At 34.2% G+C, this 13,113-nt stretch overlaps 2 protein-coding genes across 2 annotated transcripts; both read left to right on the top strand.

Annotated features, from left to right (window-relative positions):
- Positions 1–5,259: 5,259 nt before the first annotated feature.
- Positions 5,260–6,948, top strand: LOC136805863 (uncharacterized). The gene is made up of 2 exons (XM_067062421.1): positions 5,260–5,536; positions 5,668–6,948. Exons 1-2 carry the CDS (start codon positions 5,267–5,269, stop codon positions 6,412–6,414), a joined length of 1,017 nt encoding a protein of 338 aa, XP_066918522.1. The 5' UTR covers positions 5,260–5,266; the 3' UTR covers positions 6,415–6,948.
- Positions 6,949–7,378: 430 nt separating this feature from the next.
- LOC136805867 (RUS family member 1-like) lies at positions 7,379–12,669 on the top strand. Its single transcript, XM_067062435.1, has 13 exons — positions 7,379–7,565; positions 7,787–7,864; positions 8,162–8,322; positions 8,577–8,609; positions 8,872–8,977; positions 9,357–9,458; positions 9,851–9,921; positions 10,218–10,402; positions 10,898–10,955; positions 11,219–11,295; positions 11,616–11,719; positions 12,024–12,060; positions 12,443–12,669. Exons 1-13 carry the CDS (start codon positions 7,413–7,415, stop codon positions 12,601–12,603), a joined length of 1,326 nt encoding a protein of 441 aa, XP_066918536.1. The 5' UTR covers positions 7,379–7,412; the 3' UTR covers positions 12,604–12,669.
- The last annotated feature ends 444 nt before the right edge of the window (positions 12,670–13,113 follow it).

Genomic DNA, 13,113 nt, shown 5'->3' on the forward strand with positions numbered 1-13,113 from the left:
GCGAAAGGTTTGTTTCTTTTTAGTTTGTATCTTTGAAAGACCCCATCGGATTTAGGCAGGGCTGTCGGATCTGGTCGGATTTAGGACCACTCACGGTACCGTAGCGCTCACTTCTTTGCTTTTTCCTTTAGCACGCTATCAAAAATCCTTTCCCTGAGCAATTTAGGGGTGGTTTCAGAGTATAACATTCTTGCCTTGGGAGTTTTAAAGTTTTAAAAACAAATACTGTTTAAAAATTGTGATGGAATTCGGCCGTTTAAACCTCCGAAAATGGCGACCTTTGTAGCGGGCTGTTTGTTTTGATTTTAGCGGGAATGGAAACTTCGGTAAAATTTTGGTCAAATCATGATTCGTAAAATTAGGATTAATACCCCTCGTGTCATTTGAAATACTTTGAAATAGCCCTCACTTCGTTCGGGCTTTTTCAAAATATTTCAAAATGAAATTCGGGGTATTAAAAATCCCTAATTTCCCTCAATGTCATATCATTACTATTACAAATTTTGCAGCTTTGATAGGTCAGTCATTTGATGGCTATGCAATTTTGCCTCCACTGATACAAGTTACCTGACTTCACGGCATGCAATATAAGGTCTAACTTAAGCGCCTAAGACCGTGAGCATGACGGCGTGTCGAAGGACTGTAAGGAGGACAGTCATGAGCGTGGTGGACTGTAAGGAGGACAGCCTTTACTCCTAACAGTTAGTCACACTAGCATCCCGCCGAAATGCGTATCAAAGATTAATGCTACGAAAGCGCTATATCAATTACCTGACTCTCAAGCAAAAAAATGCGTCGCAAAACTTCTAAAAGGATTCATGAAAAAATAACCCGGCACTTTTTAATGAAATTAACATTTTCAAAACCATGAGAAATTGCCTAAAATTTGAGCCATAGATGATATGAAAAACATTGAGCCAATTGAACCTTGAAAACTAATTTGAAGCTTAACTCCCTAAGAAAAAGATCTACAGGGGGGATGGAACCCACCTAGATCCGCGGCCCGCGCACCACCACCTATTTCCCGGAAATTTTGCCGGACCTCAAACACTGACCCATTTACATGTGTGAAATGATTTTTACTTTACAAGGCGTTAAAAATCAAAGCGCTGTCTCGGAAATTGAATGACAAAATTTGGTTGGTGATATTCTGGCTGCTGCACGTTCACAATTGGACATGTTCATTAAAAAGGCAAGCTCTGTGACATATCAAAAAACCCTAAAAACTTGCCTTTTTTAATGAACATGTCCAATTGGGCATATTGTCTCATTTCAAGTTTTCAAGTTTTAATTAATTGTTTTGGGAACCTGAACTTGATTCAAGTAACTCTCATCCTTGTTGTTGCAAATACATCCTGTAGATGACTGATATTGTTTTTTCTGAAACCTTGATTTCCTAGTGTGACTAACTGAGTGTCAAGTGCATTTTTAAATTTTTTAGTTGTAAGTGTTTTTTAAGATTCTACTGTATGCCATTTGAATAGTTTTGCACCTTGTACAAAAAGAATCTCTCAGCTTGGATCTTTGATTCTTAGAGATAGACAAGTAAGTGGCACAGCTGGCCGAGCCGGGATTTTCGTAAGCTATACTGCTGTTCACGTTAGGTACAACAACTATCCATTCTACTAAAACCTTCCAAACATACCGTAAGTTGGTCTAATATCGACATCCCTCTTCTAATTTCAACACCCTTGTTTGAAGATAGGAATAATAGGAAGGTCAGAAGCGCTGATTGAAACTAATTTTCTTTGCTTAGCAATCAGAGAGGAAAAAATATTTCCTCTATCAGTGATTCCGACTGTCATAAATTATTCTTATCTCTAAAGAAGGGTGTCAGTATTACCGTCAAGTCGGGTAACTTGCATCAGTGGAGGGAACCAACCAAAGCAGCAAAATTTCAAAACAAATGAACTATGCAGCTTTGCTTGTAGCTCTACTCTACCATTTTAGAACTCATATTTGCCGCGCGAGTTATTTTGGAGAGTTACTCGCCAACAAAATCACAGTTAAATAAAACAGTGTGGTTGGATAATAAAAGAGGGCTATGCATGTTAGCCTCAACTGATGCAAGTTACCCGACTTCACGGTACTAAAACCAAAAATCAACACATCTTTTTAATTTTTTAAAGCTATTTTCCTAACCTTTTTTTTGACATTTGATTAAATATTTTTACAACCACCTATCCTCTGAAAGCCTATGATCCCTCATTTTCTTTCTTTTTCAAAAGCTCTGCAAATTGGGAAAAGTAGCTACCCTGGATAAGAAAGTAAGTATTGGACAAGCGCAGCCAATAGACCTTTTCGCCTTTCCATCAGCCATATTAAATTTATGGTTATCAGATGGAGCCCCTCCTGAAATCATCAAAATTAAACTTTACCTCACATAACGTGTCATTTTTGGCTGCCATTTCATGCATGGGAAACTGCCCTACCCTTCTTGAATACGGACTGTTTGGACTCTTTTTCAACAAATCTCCTTCTACATGAAGAAAATTGATTTTGCCAGCCTCCATGAACAACCTTGCAACTATTAAAAGTACAATTTGGAACTAGCATTTACAAAAAACTTCATTGGGATATTGCACACTGATAAAAGTCACATACACATCGTCGAAAGATTTTCGTTTTTTTTATCAACATTTTGGCTGATTAAGGGGAGTGGGGATCTAGATGTTTAGAAATTATTGGCCAAACGCATCTGACGACAAATGTCCCCTATTACCAGTCTGTTCCTCTAAAGAATCCTGTATTATAACACAAATGCGTAATTTGTTGTTCTTTTAACCAAATATATAGTCATCTGGGGTAATTACGGGACAGTTAAAACAAAGGGGTAAATACGGGACACCCCTCAAAACTCTGTTATTATTATAAAATTGGATTCAGATTCCTCTCCGGATTTTGGAGATAGTCATTCTCTGGCTGCTAGAAAAATGTCTAGTTATATTATTCTAACATATACTTTTGATGTTTCAACTAAAGTTTCACATGTGACCATAAAAATCAATTTTCGTAGTTTTAGAAGGAACTTTTCAAGCTTAAGTTGTCAGGAAGAGCTGCAATCACTTTGATTATATTTTGACTGAATTCTGACATCAAGATACTATGGTTTGAAATTATAAAAGTCTCATTATCAGACAAGGCACCTTGTCTCTAAAAAGTGTGTCCCATATTTACCCCGTAGTCAAATCTTTTAATCTTGGGGTAATTATGGGACACTTAAAGTTTGAGTTTGAAGTGTTTATTTTTTATAAGAAAACTACAAATTTGATTTTCTAGTTTATTGGAATCATAACTACACTCTAAGTCTTTAAAAACCTGCAAAGGTTTGCATCTAAATTTACTTAAACAGTTGGTCTAGATTACTCTAAACAAATATACTGTTTGAAGTGTCCCATTATTACCCCCAAGTGGGAAAAAGGCTGGGGTAAAAATGGGACACTGTCACTAATTTTGTTTAAAGTCCTTTAAATGATAGATAGCACTTGGATTTGGAGTCATCAAGTGGATGCAAAACCTCAAATATCATGACCTTTTGGAAAGATATCTGGATTTTTCAATAACATTTTATACCTGTCCCATATTTACCCTGAGGGTGTCCCGTAATTACCCCAAAATGCGGGTTAATTACGGGACACCTTTAAAATAAATTTTAGGAACATCTACCCAATTTCAAGGAAAAGTAATAAATTTTGTGTAAAGGTCATGAATACTTTGATAAATAAAATATAAAAAAATCAGATCTCTAGGATTAATACTTTCAGATTAATGCCCAAATAAGTCAAAATCGTCCCGTAATTACCCCAGATGACTATAGTTAAACTTCGTAATGAACAAAGAGGAATGAATTTGTAACACATGCGTAATTTGTTGTTCTTTTAACCAAATGTAGTTAAACTTCGTAATGAACAAAGAGGAATGAATTTGTAGGTAGACAAACTAACTGGGTCAGGGTGGTGGATGACAAAATTTGTCATCATTGTGAAATTTGTTGTTTTCTATTTTTAGTAAAAATGTAGGATTCTTTAGATTAACCTCCTCTTACATAGGCTTTCCTTTCAAATTGTGAATATTTTGCAACATCATCACAGAATAATGATAATTTCTGCCTCTTGCTGATTCAAAAAATATATTTGTATTGCATGTAAAATTAATTTTCTGTTGAAAACTATGAATAAAGTTGGTACCTTCCTAGAGAATTCCACAGGTTTCATCTAACCTTTCTAATTTTCAGTTTTTGGACCTACCCCGGTGGAGGTCCTATAAATTAACCCGTGTTCGTTAGTTAGTTAGTTAGTACGTTAGTTACCAACTTTTCTCGAGATTGGCTCATTCAATTTTTCTGATTTTTTGCACAAAGGTCCATTACTATAAACCCTCGAATGTGACGGAGCCCGATTTTGGAAAAAAAAAATTTTCCGGCCGGTAGAACCGGAAATGTCCCGAAAAAAGCGGTTTTTTGAGATTTTCTCGAGATTTTATCATTAGTTTTTTGCGATTTTTTGCACATAGATGCACATTAGTACTGCCGAAAAGGTGTCGAAAACCGTTTGCCGAAAAAAAATTTTTTCCGGTCTGTAGAACCGGAAATGTGCCGGAAATCGTCGTTTTTTCACATTTCCGTCACATTTTTTCAACTTATTTAATTGTTTCTTTACAGAAAAATGTTCTTTATGATGATGCCCAAAACTTAGCATCGTTTGATTTCCAAAAAAATCATCCTTTGAATCCGGAACTCCTTAAAAATCGCCGGAACAGCCGAAAACCGGCGTAAAACGGTTTTCCTTCATTTTTTCAACTTATACTCGACAGATTTTCATGATTTTTTGCACAATGATGTAAAATGGCAATGCCCAAAATGTGACTCCTCAATCTGTGATGAAATAATGAAAACTGAAAACTAAATGTTTTTTTTACTTCAGTTTTAATTTTCTCTGAATGATTGATTAAAGTGTCGATATTATTTTTCTTTCACCGTTAAACATCGATGCGTTTCTTAATTACTTTCTCCGTTCCAATAGATATATAAATCGAAATTTAAAATTATACATTACTTCCATTAAATTCTAATTATTCGTTTTATAAATAGGTAGGTCCATTAAAGTATTACTTGTTTTGTATAGTTTGATAAGATAAGATACTGTCACAATTTTAATATCAATCAAACTCTAATCACACCACTGAAAGATAGGATGACTACTAAAATTGCATTGTTTGTCATTCAACATGTTACTTAAAATATGAAATTTATTTAGCAATATAAAATATGAGTATACCCAATTCTCCTGGAGGGAAACCTTCAGCAGCCAATATAGCTGCAGCAAATATTGCAATGGGAATTCCAAGTATGCAAGATGTTTGTTTATTGCCGGAAATCACCACACCAACTGTTAATGACAACAGACCATTTCAATGTACTATTTGTGGGAACAGATTTCGCCAACAGTGTCATTTGACACAGCATATTAGGATTCATACAAATGACAGACCATATCATTGCTCACACTGTGAGAAAGCATTCAAGCAAAAGAGTCAGGTATATTTTAAAGCTACTTTGATTTCCATTTCCCTGAAGCCACAATCTTTAAAATAGAGATGAAGAGCAATACTGTCTCGTATTTTTAGTTATCAGTTATTTTAGATGTACTGAAACTTTTTTCTTACTAGCTAAACCAACATGAAAGAATTCACACTGGTGAAAAGCCATATCAATGCCATCTATGTGCCAAAGCTTTTCCCCAAGCTGGTCAACTATACTCACACAAAAAAACTCATGGTATAAATCCAAGAGTGACAAAGGATCCACCTGAAGGAGATGACGTCCCAAGACGTGGAAGAAAACGTAAAAATAAGAATCCATCTCAGGTTGTTTTAGCTCCACCACCTGTAGCTTATTTGATTGAATCATTACATCGTCCAGGCTTGCCACCGCAATATGACCATCTGAGCTCAGTAGTACCTACAAAGGAAAGGAAGATTCGTGAAAACTCTAAACACCAACTACAAGTAACTGATCCTTTACCACCACCTGAAAAACCACAACGCTTAGAGGACCTAACTCAGGCCCTTCTTCGTGATGATCCTTTATCAACTGTTCAAAACCGTCAAAGGTTGATTCCAGTCACAAGAGATCAGTATCAGCATTTCTTGCAGAACCAACAGCTGTTCTATCATCATCCTGAACAGTATCAGCAACATTACTATCAAAGGCCTGAAAGTTCTCGAGAAACTTTCACCACCATAACTACCAGCCTACCACCAGCTACAACTTTAACACAATCTGTTAAGAATTTCAAAGCAAGTGAGGCACCAGGAAAACAACCAGAAACACAAACTGCTAATGTGAAAGTTGAAGAAATTCCTTCTCATCTTAAAGATTTAGAACGTTTGATACCTTCATATGAACAAACTTAGAAGGAAAAAATTCAAATAGCTCACTACATTGAATTTTTTTATCAGTAGACATAGAAGTTATTTATCTTTTATTATGCTGTGTTTTGATGGGTATTATACTCACTATATTTTCCCGAGACTGCAAGTCTTCATTTTTATTAGTACTATGAATTTTTAGCATTATTCATACTTTCGATCATCTTATTAAAAGACTTTTAAAGTAGAAGGTGAAAGAATTATTATTTTTCATGCAAACCTTGCTTAAAGGAAATAATTTGATTTCCAATATTATTTTTTATGAACTTGTGTACTGACTCATCAGAGGTTAATTTATTTACAAACAAGATAAAGCTGCCTACAGTATGGATATCAGACATTATTTCACCATGTTTTATTTTTGTTTTTCCCCTTTTTAATATGTACTTTTTAAACTTTATTTCTTTATTGGCTTGATTTTTATCATTTTTTTATCATTTCAAATTATATGCTTATTTGTTTTCATTTTTTGTACCCTGTATATTACTTACACTTTCAAAATATATATCGCTACAAAATATGTCATCCAGTTATTAAGACAATTAACTATAAATGGGCTCTTCCAGAAAAAAGTTTTACATTGGGGGTGGAGGATATAACAATTTTTAGTGATTTACCCCCCGGACAAGGTGACTTTTGGCCCCCCCGGACAATAGCTTTTACCCCCCGGACAAGCATCTGCTGACCCCCTGGTCACACCAAATTACCCCCGGACAGAGTAAATTTACACCCGGAACAAGGCAAATTTTGATGATTTTTTGCTACTCCCCGGACAATATATATCCTCCACCCCCCATGTAAAAATTTTTTCTAGAAGAGCCCAATCTCAATTTCAATAAAAGTTTTATCACAGTAGGCCTATTCAAAAAATTTCTTTGTTTTTCACTAACAAGTTTCTGAGCATTATCAAATTGGCATACTCTTTCTAACTTTTGTTTATTTTCTTTGTAGATGTTATAAAAAAGTACATGAAGTTTTAAGAAATGGTTACTGAGAAAAATGATTTATTTGAAACCTATGGTGCTAGTCAAAGGTACTATTATGACTTGAAAGATGAAGAAACCAATCATATTCAACATTATAATCAAAAGGAAAAACACAAGGGATTTGCGAACAAAATAAAGGAGACTTTCAAGGTGATTATTATATGTGAAATTATTATAAAGATTCATAAGTTTGAAAAGTTACGATTCTGATTCTAAGAGCTCTGATTCTTGAGCTGACTTCTCATATTATCTCAAGCCAAAATCTCTATTAGACATTTGTTTATTAGCCCTTTTGGAAACATTATTTTAAGCTTCAAAATTTTTTGTCACGTGTTCGTATTGATTCATTTTATTTTTCTACTTATCTATAGAGTGGATTTCTACCTCAAGGCTACCCAACAAGTGTTAGTGAGGATTATTTAGAATACCAATTATGGGACACAGTACAGGTTTGATATTCTTGTTATCATATAGTGATAAACACTTTACAGTTTGTTTATTTATTTTCATTCTTTTGATAAGCGATAGTAAACATTTCAAACTACTTTTACGAGTTGTAAGTGATCGTTTGTTTCAAATGCAATGAAATGAAATGAAATGAAAAACCAAAAAATCATTGTGTATCATTTGATGTGTATATCACTCGAAGAAATGAACTTATCTGTTGTATCAATGTTTTATTTAATCATTGACACATCCTTCCACGAGATACACCCAAGCATGAAAGCTATTTTATCTTTTTTTAGGCTTTTTGTTCCTCCATTACTGGAATGTTGGCAACACAAGCTATCCTCAAAGGTTATGGTGTAGGAAATGAGAAAGCAACTGTGATGGCTGCCTCAATTACCTGGATGCTGAAAGATGGAGCTGGTATGATAGGCAGAATCATGTTCGCTTGGTTGAAAGGGTAAAACAATAAGAAATCAGAATAACTGAGCCATTCTAGATTAAAAACGCTATATAATACTACTTTAGTAAAATACTTTCTTGCAATTAACAAGTCGCTCTTAATTTATTAGATGTTAGTTTGATTATTAAATCTTGAAGTCATAAAGAAGGATCAATGATAATTTTTTTGTATTCATAAAATTCTTTTTAACCTATTGTATGTACAAGTAAAAAGAGTTATAAGGGGTCGGTTCCATTTTCTTTCTATTTTAGAACTCAACTAGATTGTGATGCTAAACGGTGGAGGTATGATTTTGAACAATCTAAAAACTTAACGACGATAAAAAGATCTTGCCCTTGCCTCCTTGTCAATTTGTGAGCTAGATTTCCAAAAAAAGAGAACCCTGGGTTTGCTAAATGTTTATTTTTTGGATAGCTTTTTGAAATACTATTTTAGTACACTTGACTAGCCGTCACCCGGCGTCGCACTCGCCGAGGAGTAGATAAGCTGAATGCATCATAAGCCCTTTGGATTGTTGAGAGGTTATGTACTGTTTTATTGTTTTAGGTTATGTGCTGATGTTCTGAATGATACAGCTATATTCCTTGATCTTCTGGCACCCATCTTCAAGAGTTACTTCATTTTTATTGCATGCTTATCAAGTATCACTAGGGTAAAAATTCAACAGCTTCATGCTGAACATGAATGATAAAGATAAATTAGCAAACCCATTTGATTTATTCAAAGAGTTTCTTTTGGCTTTCTGTAAAAATGAGAAACCAATAGAAACCAACTCTTTTATTATCATTATGCTATAGTTACTTCTACTACTCTAAGTGTGATCTCTTTACAACCACCATTTGGAAAGCATCAGAATAATTAGATTAATCCCCTTGAGAGTTGTTTCCACATGTATTGAAAAAGAGTCCACACTTAAGTAATGTTTACTACAAAATTTCTTAGCCCAAGCTAATGGTTTTGATCAGCCAAGCTAGCCAACCTTGATGTTGGTAAACATTATCTCACTTTAATAAAATAATCTCTTTTCACAGTCAATCGTAGGTGTGGCTGGAGGGGCGACAAGAGCAGCTTTAACACTTCATCAAGCGAGAAGAAATAATATGGCTGATGTCTCTGCCAAGGATGGTAGTCAGGTATTTTATGAGAATGGAATCCCTGATTTTTTCTGAAATTTCTCAGGAGATGAAACAGGCTCTTTCTTTTGTTACTGGAGCTATTATTACAATGAACAATGATATTAACGAGGTTAAGAAGCAAGTGTTTATTTAGACCGTTTAATGCGATATCGTAGGCTTTTGTACATAAGATTTCACTTGCATGGTTTGCTTTGGTAATTTATGTACAGGCCTACCGTATCACACTTTACGGTGAAAATAAACCGTTGCTTAACCTCGCTATTGCCGGCTAGGTGGCTGTTCAGTTGGTACAGTATTACCTCTCAATCAAAGGGTAGTTCTAGCTCAGCAATTTATCTTTCATGTCTAGTGCAGCAAGCAAATAGTAAAGAATTTTATAATGCTTTCAGGAAACACTGGTCAACTTGATGGCTTTGATAGCAAGTTTCATCCTAACACCAATTGTCGCCGATCGTCCAATGTAAAGTATCTCATTTTTTTCAACTTTCATTTTATCTGGGGTTGTTTTTGAATGTAAAATTGAGATTATGGCCACAGAGAGGTGTATTATAAGTTGTTTTATACAAAAAAGAGTTTTTTGAACTTCCAATTAAGTTTTGTACAAATAATTCTATCATTACATAAAAAAACATTTTCCAGATAGAATTTCTAAGTTTGTATTGTTGATAGTTTTGCATTGACCAACTTCTTGTTGTTAGAATACTCCACTTGGGAATTGATCATAATCTAATGATTATTTTTGCTTTTCATTTATAGATTAGTCTGGTTCTTATTTATTCTCTTCACTTTCTTTCACCTGTTTGCTAATTATCGTGCTGTCAGTTGTGTTGTCATGGAAACGCTGAATATGAATAGACTGTACATTGTCATGCAGCATTTCATTGAGCATGAAGCTTTCTTATCGCCAAAACAGGTCAACAAACTAGAACCAGTGCTAAGAAGTATGCTCTTTTTCACTTGCTTGCTTGGTGTTCTGTAATCTCATAAAACGGTTTCAAAATGACCAATGACCAAACTTACTTTTGCTACAACTTTTATTTACCACAACGGGTTTTCTGTTTTAAAAATTTCTTTGTTTAGTTTTCTTGAAATAAATTGACCACATTACCCAGTAGTGTATTTCCTATAGAGTAAAGGAATAATGGACTTTTTCAGGCCTGATTGAATATGATTTGCTATCACGCATTGTACTCCGCTTATACTATACCTTTTGAGCCTGTATACTTATCAAAAAAGCCTTTTGCTTTGGGATATCTCTTTAATGATCTTACCGAATGACCCGTTAATTCAAGCCCTAAACAGCTTGGGCCAATGAAATTTAGGAATTAGATATGCATAGTCTTAATTCAAAATTTAGGTATTACTTTTTAAATTTGACTCCTTAATCTTTAAAAAATGTGAAAAACTAATTTTCTTACATTCCTTTTGTTTCTCAGGGCACTGTAATTTCAAAGACATTTGTATTGGTTCGAAGTTGGGAAGTATAATTAGGACGTTAGTAAAGTAGTTTTGTTTATAACAGAGCTGTAAGCTGTTGAGCTGTAAGCCTTAGGTCTATCTTAATTCAGGAGCTACTGTGTAGTATTACAAGCATCAAGGTTGTAACAAGAATCCCTTTTTTACTTTCTCTAATCAACAAAGTCAAGTATGATTTTCTATAGAATAATCCATTGATCCACTTTTTCGTTCTACCCGCATAGTATTGATTATTTTTATGCTATCCTTCTTTACGATATTCCTCCAATCCTACAATTCAGGTATAAGATCCACAATAGTGATTTAGAAGAAATTTTGAAGAATGAAAGAAATCAATACATTGTTTCATTTGACCAAGGTAAGCTTAACACATTGCCAAAATACTATAATTTGTGTACTTCAAATATGAAAACAAAGTAGCCTAATAATATCATAAGCATCTTATAGGCACATATTCTATTTTAATTAACACACTCACTGCATAGGTGGTATGACTTACTCTCCCTACATTTAAGTTTCTAAAGTTTATTAGATCCTGGACCACTGTACCTTTCTATTGCCTTTCGCTGTTGAAGAGAAATCATCTCTTTTTCTTGCAAATGCCCTATTTGGAACTTTGGCACACTTTTAGATTGTGTTCCCTTCAGGGAATTCGAATATAATTCTTTTGTATCTTAGGGAAAGTCTATGTTGCATTGCGCCATGGAGTTGACGATAGTATTATCTTGCAAAGTAGCATAATGGCAATCCTGTTGGATATTGCTTTACGTAGTAGTGATATTGTAAGAAATCATACTTCTCAAATTGTAATTCATACTGTATTTCGTACGTTTATCTGACAGGTGACGGCTCATAGCATATACAAAGTACAAATAAAAGCTTGGCATTTAAGCTTTCAAGAGATTGGTTTTCGAGCATCTGTCACACTCCTAATGATCATTCTAAGGAAAAAAGTCCGCTTATTAATTTTGGAAAATATTTTCAGCTAACACAAGCTGAACGAACTGCTCTAAATAGCCTGGTTTTAGCTTAAAATTACCTTTTTTCGGTAATTGCAGCTGTAATAATTAAACCATTTTCTTTTAGAATTCCCAATATCTAAATAGTATCAGGAGCTGTATAGGTAAGGATTTTCATTTTTGCAAGTTCGGCCTCTAAGAGTTCCTAAGGAGCTTGTACTCGAGTTTGTCAGGGCTGAATGATAACTACATATGTTTAGCAATGTGTTACAGTCATTTTGATGATATTTTTTTCAATCCTTGATCCCCTTTCTTACAGCTTTTGACGCAAGAGCTAATTAGGTGTATTAAAGGACCAGGAAATGAGAAAATTTTATATTTCTTCATGATCAAAACCCTGATTACCCGTGATGCGCTCTTCTGTTAGTAGAGCACGGAGGTGCGTCGCTTTTTTCGCACTTACTTTTACCCCAAAATACTATCTTTAAGATCAAGGAATTGCGTATTATGAAATGGTATTGTTGATATGCTGATTTTCAATTGCAGATAAAGGAAACCCACACTCAACATTTCAAAGATTAAAACCCTACGTTGAAGATTTGAATGTCAAACTTGTGAAAGGTTTATCCGCAAACGGTTGGGATTTAACAAAATACCATTTAAATGCTGACGAATGGCGATATCAATGGCCTGATAAAGCTCTTTAGTCTTGTTTATGGTAGATTATTATTTAAAGTCTTTTAAAAACGTTGAATGTAAAAGAATATTTATTATTTTCTGTTTTCTGTTTTTCTTGGTATTTTGATTAATGATTAATTTTGAGGTTTTCCTTCGAAAATTAATTGGGTTTTGAAGTCGGAAGATATTTTTTAGCATTTTGGCAAATATTTTATACTTTTTTTAGTATTCTCGCCACCAATATATAAAATTTTAGCATACTGTATATGGCCCCCAAAACGGAGGTTTTCATTAAAATGAAGATTCTGACTTGTAGATTTATCAGAATTAAACGATTTTTGTTTATTTTGAAAGAATGATGAAATTGATTTTGAAAAAATAGGCATGTTTTTGCTGGTTTGAGACGGATTCACAATAACATATTTGCGTCTAAAGGAAATACTTTAACACCAAAATTAGATAAAAATTGCATATAACTCACTCTAGCTCCTTGGATATTGAAAATAAGTTATGAAAACGGGGTATAGGGAACTTTCTAC

This window comes from Clytia hemisphaerica, unplaced genomic scaffold, assembly GCF_902728285.1.
Source record: "Clytia hemisphaerica strain Z4C2 unplaced genomic scaffold, Clytia hemisphaerica genome assembly, whole genome shotgun sequence".
Lineage (NCBI taxonomy): Eukaryota > Metazoa > Cnidaria > Hydrozoa > Leptothecata > Clytiidae > Clytia > Clytia hemisphaerica.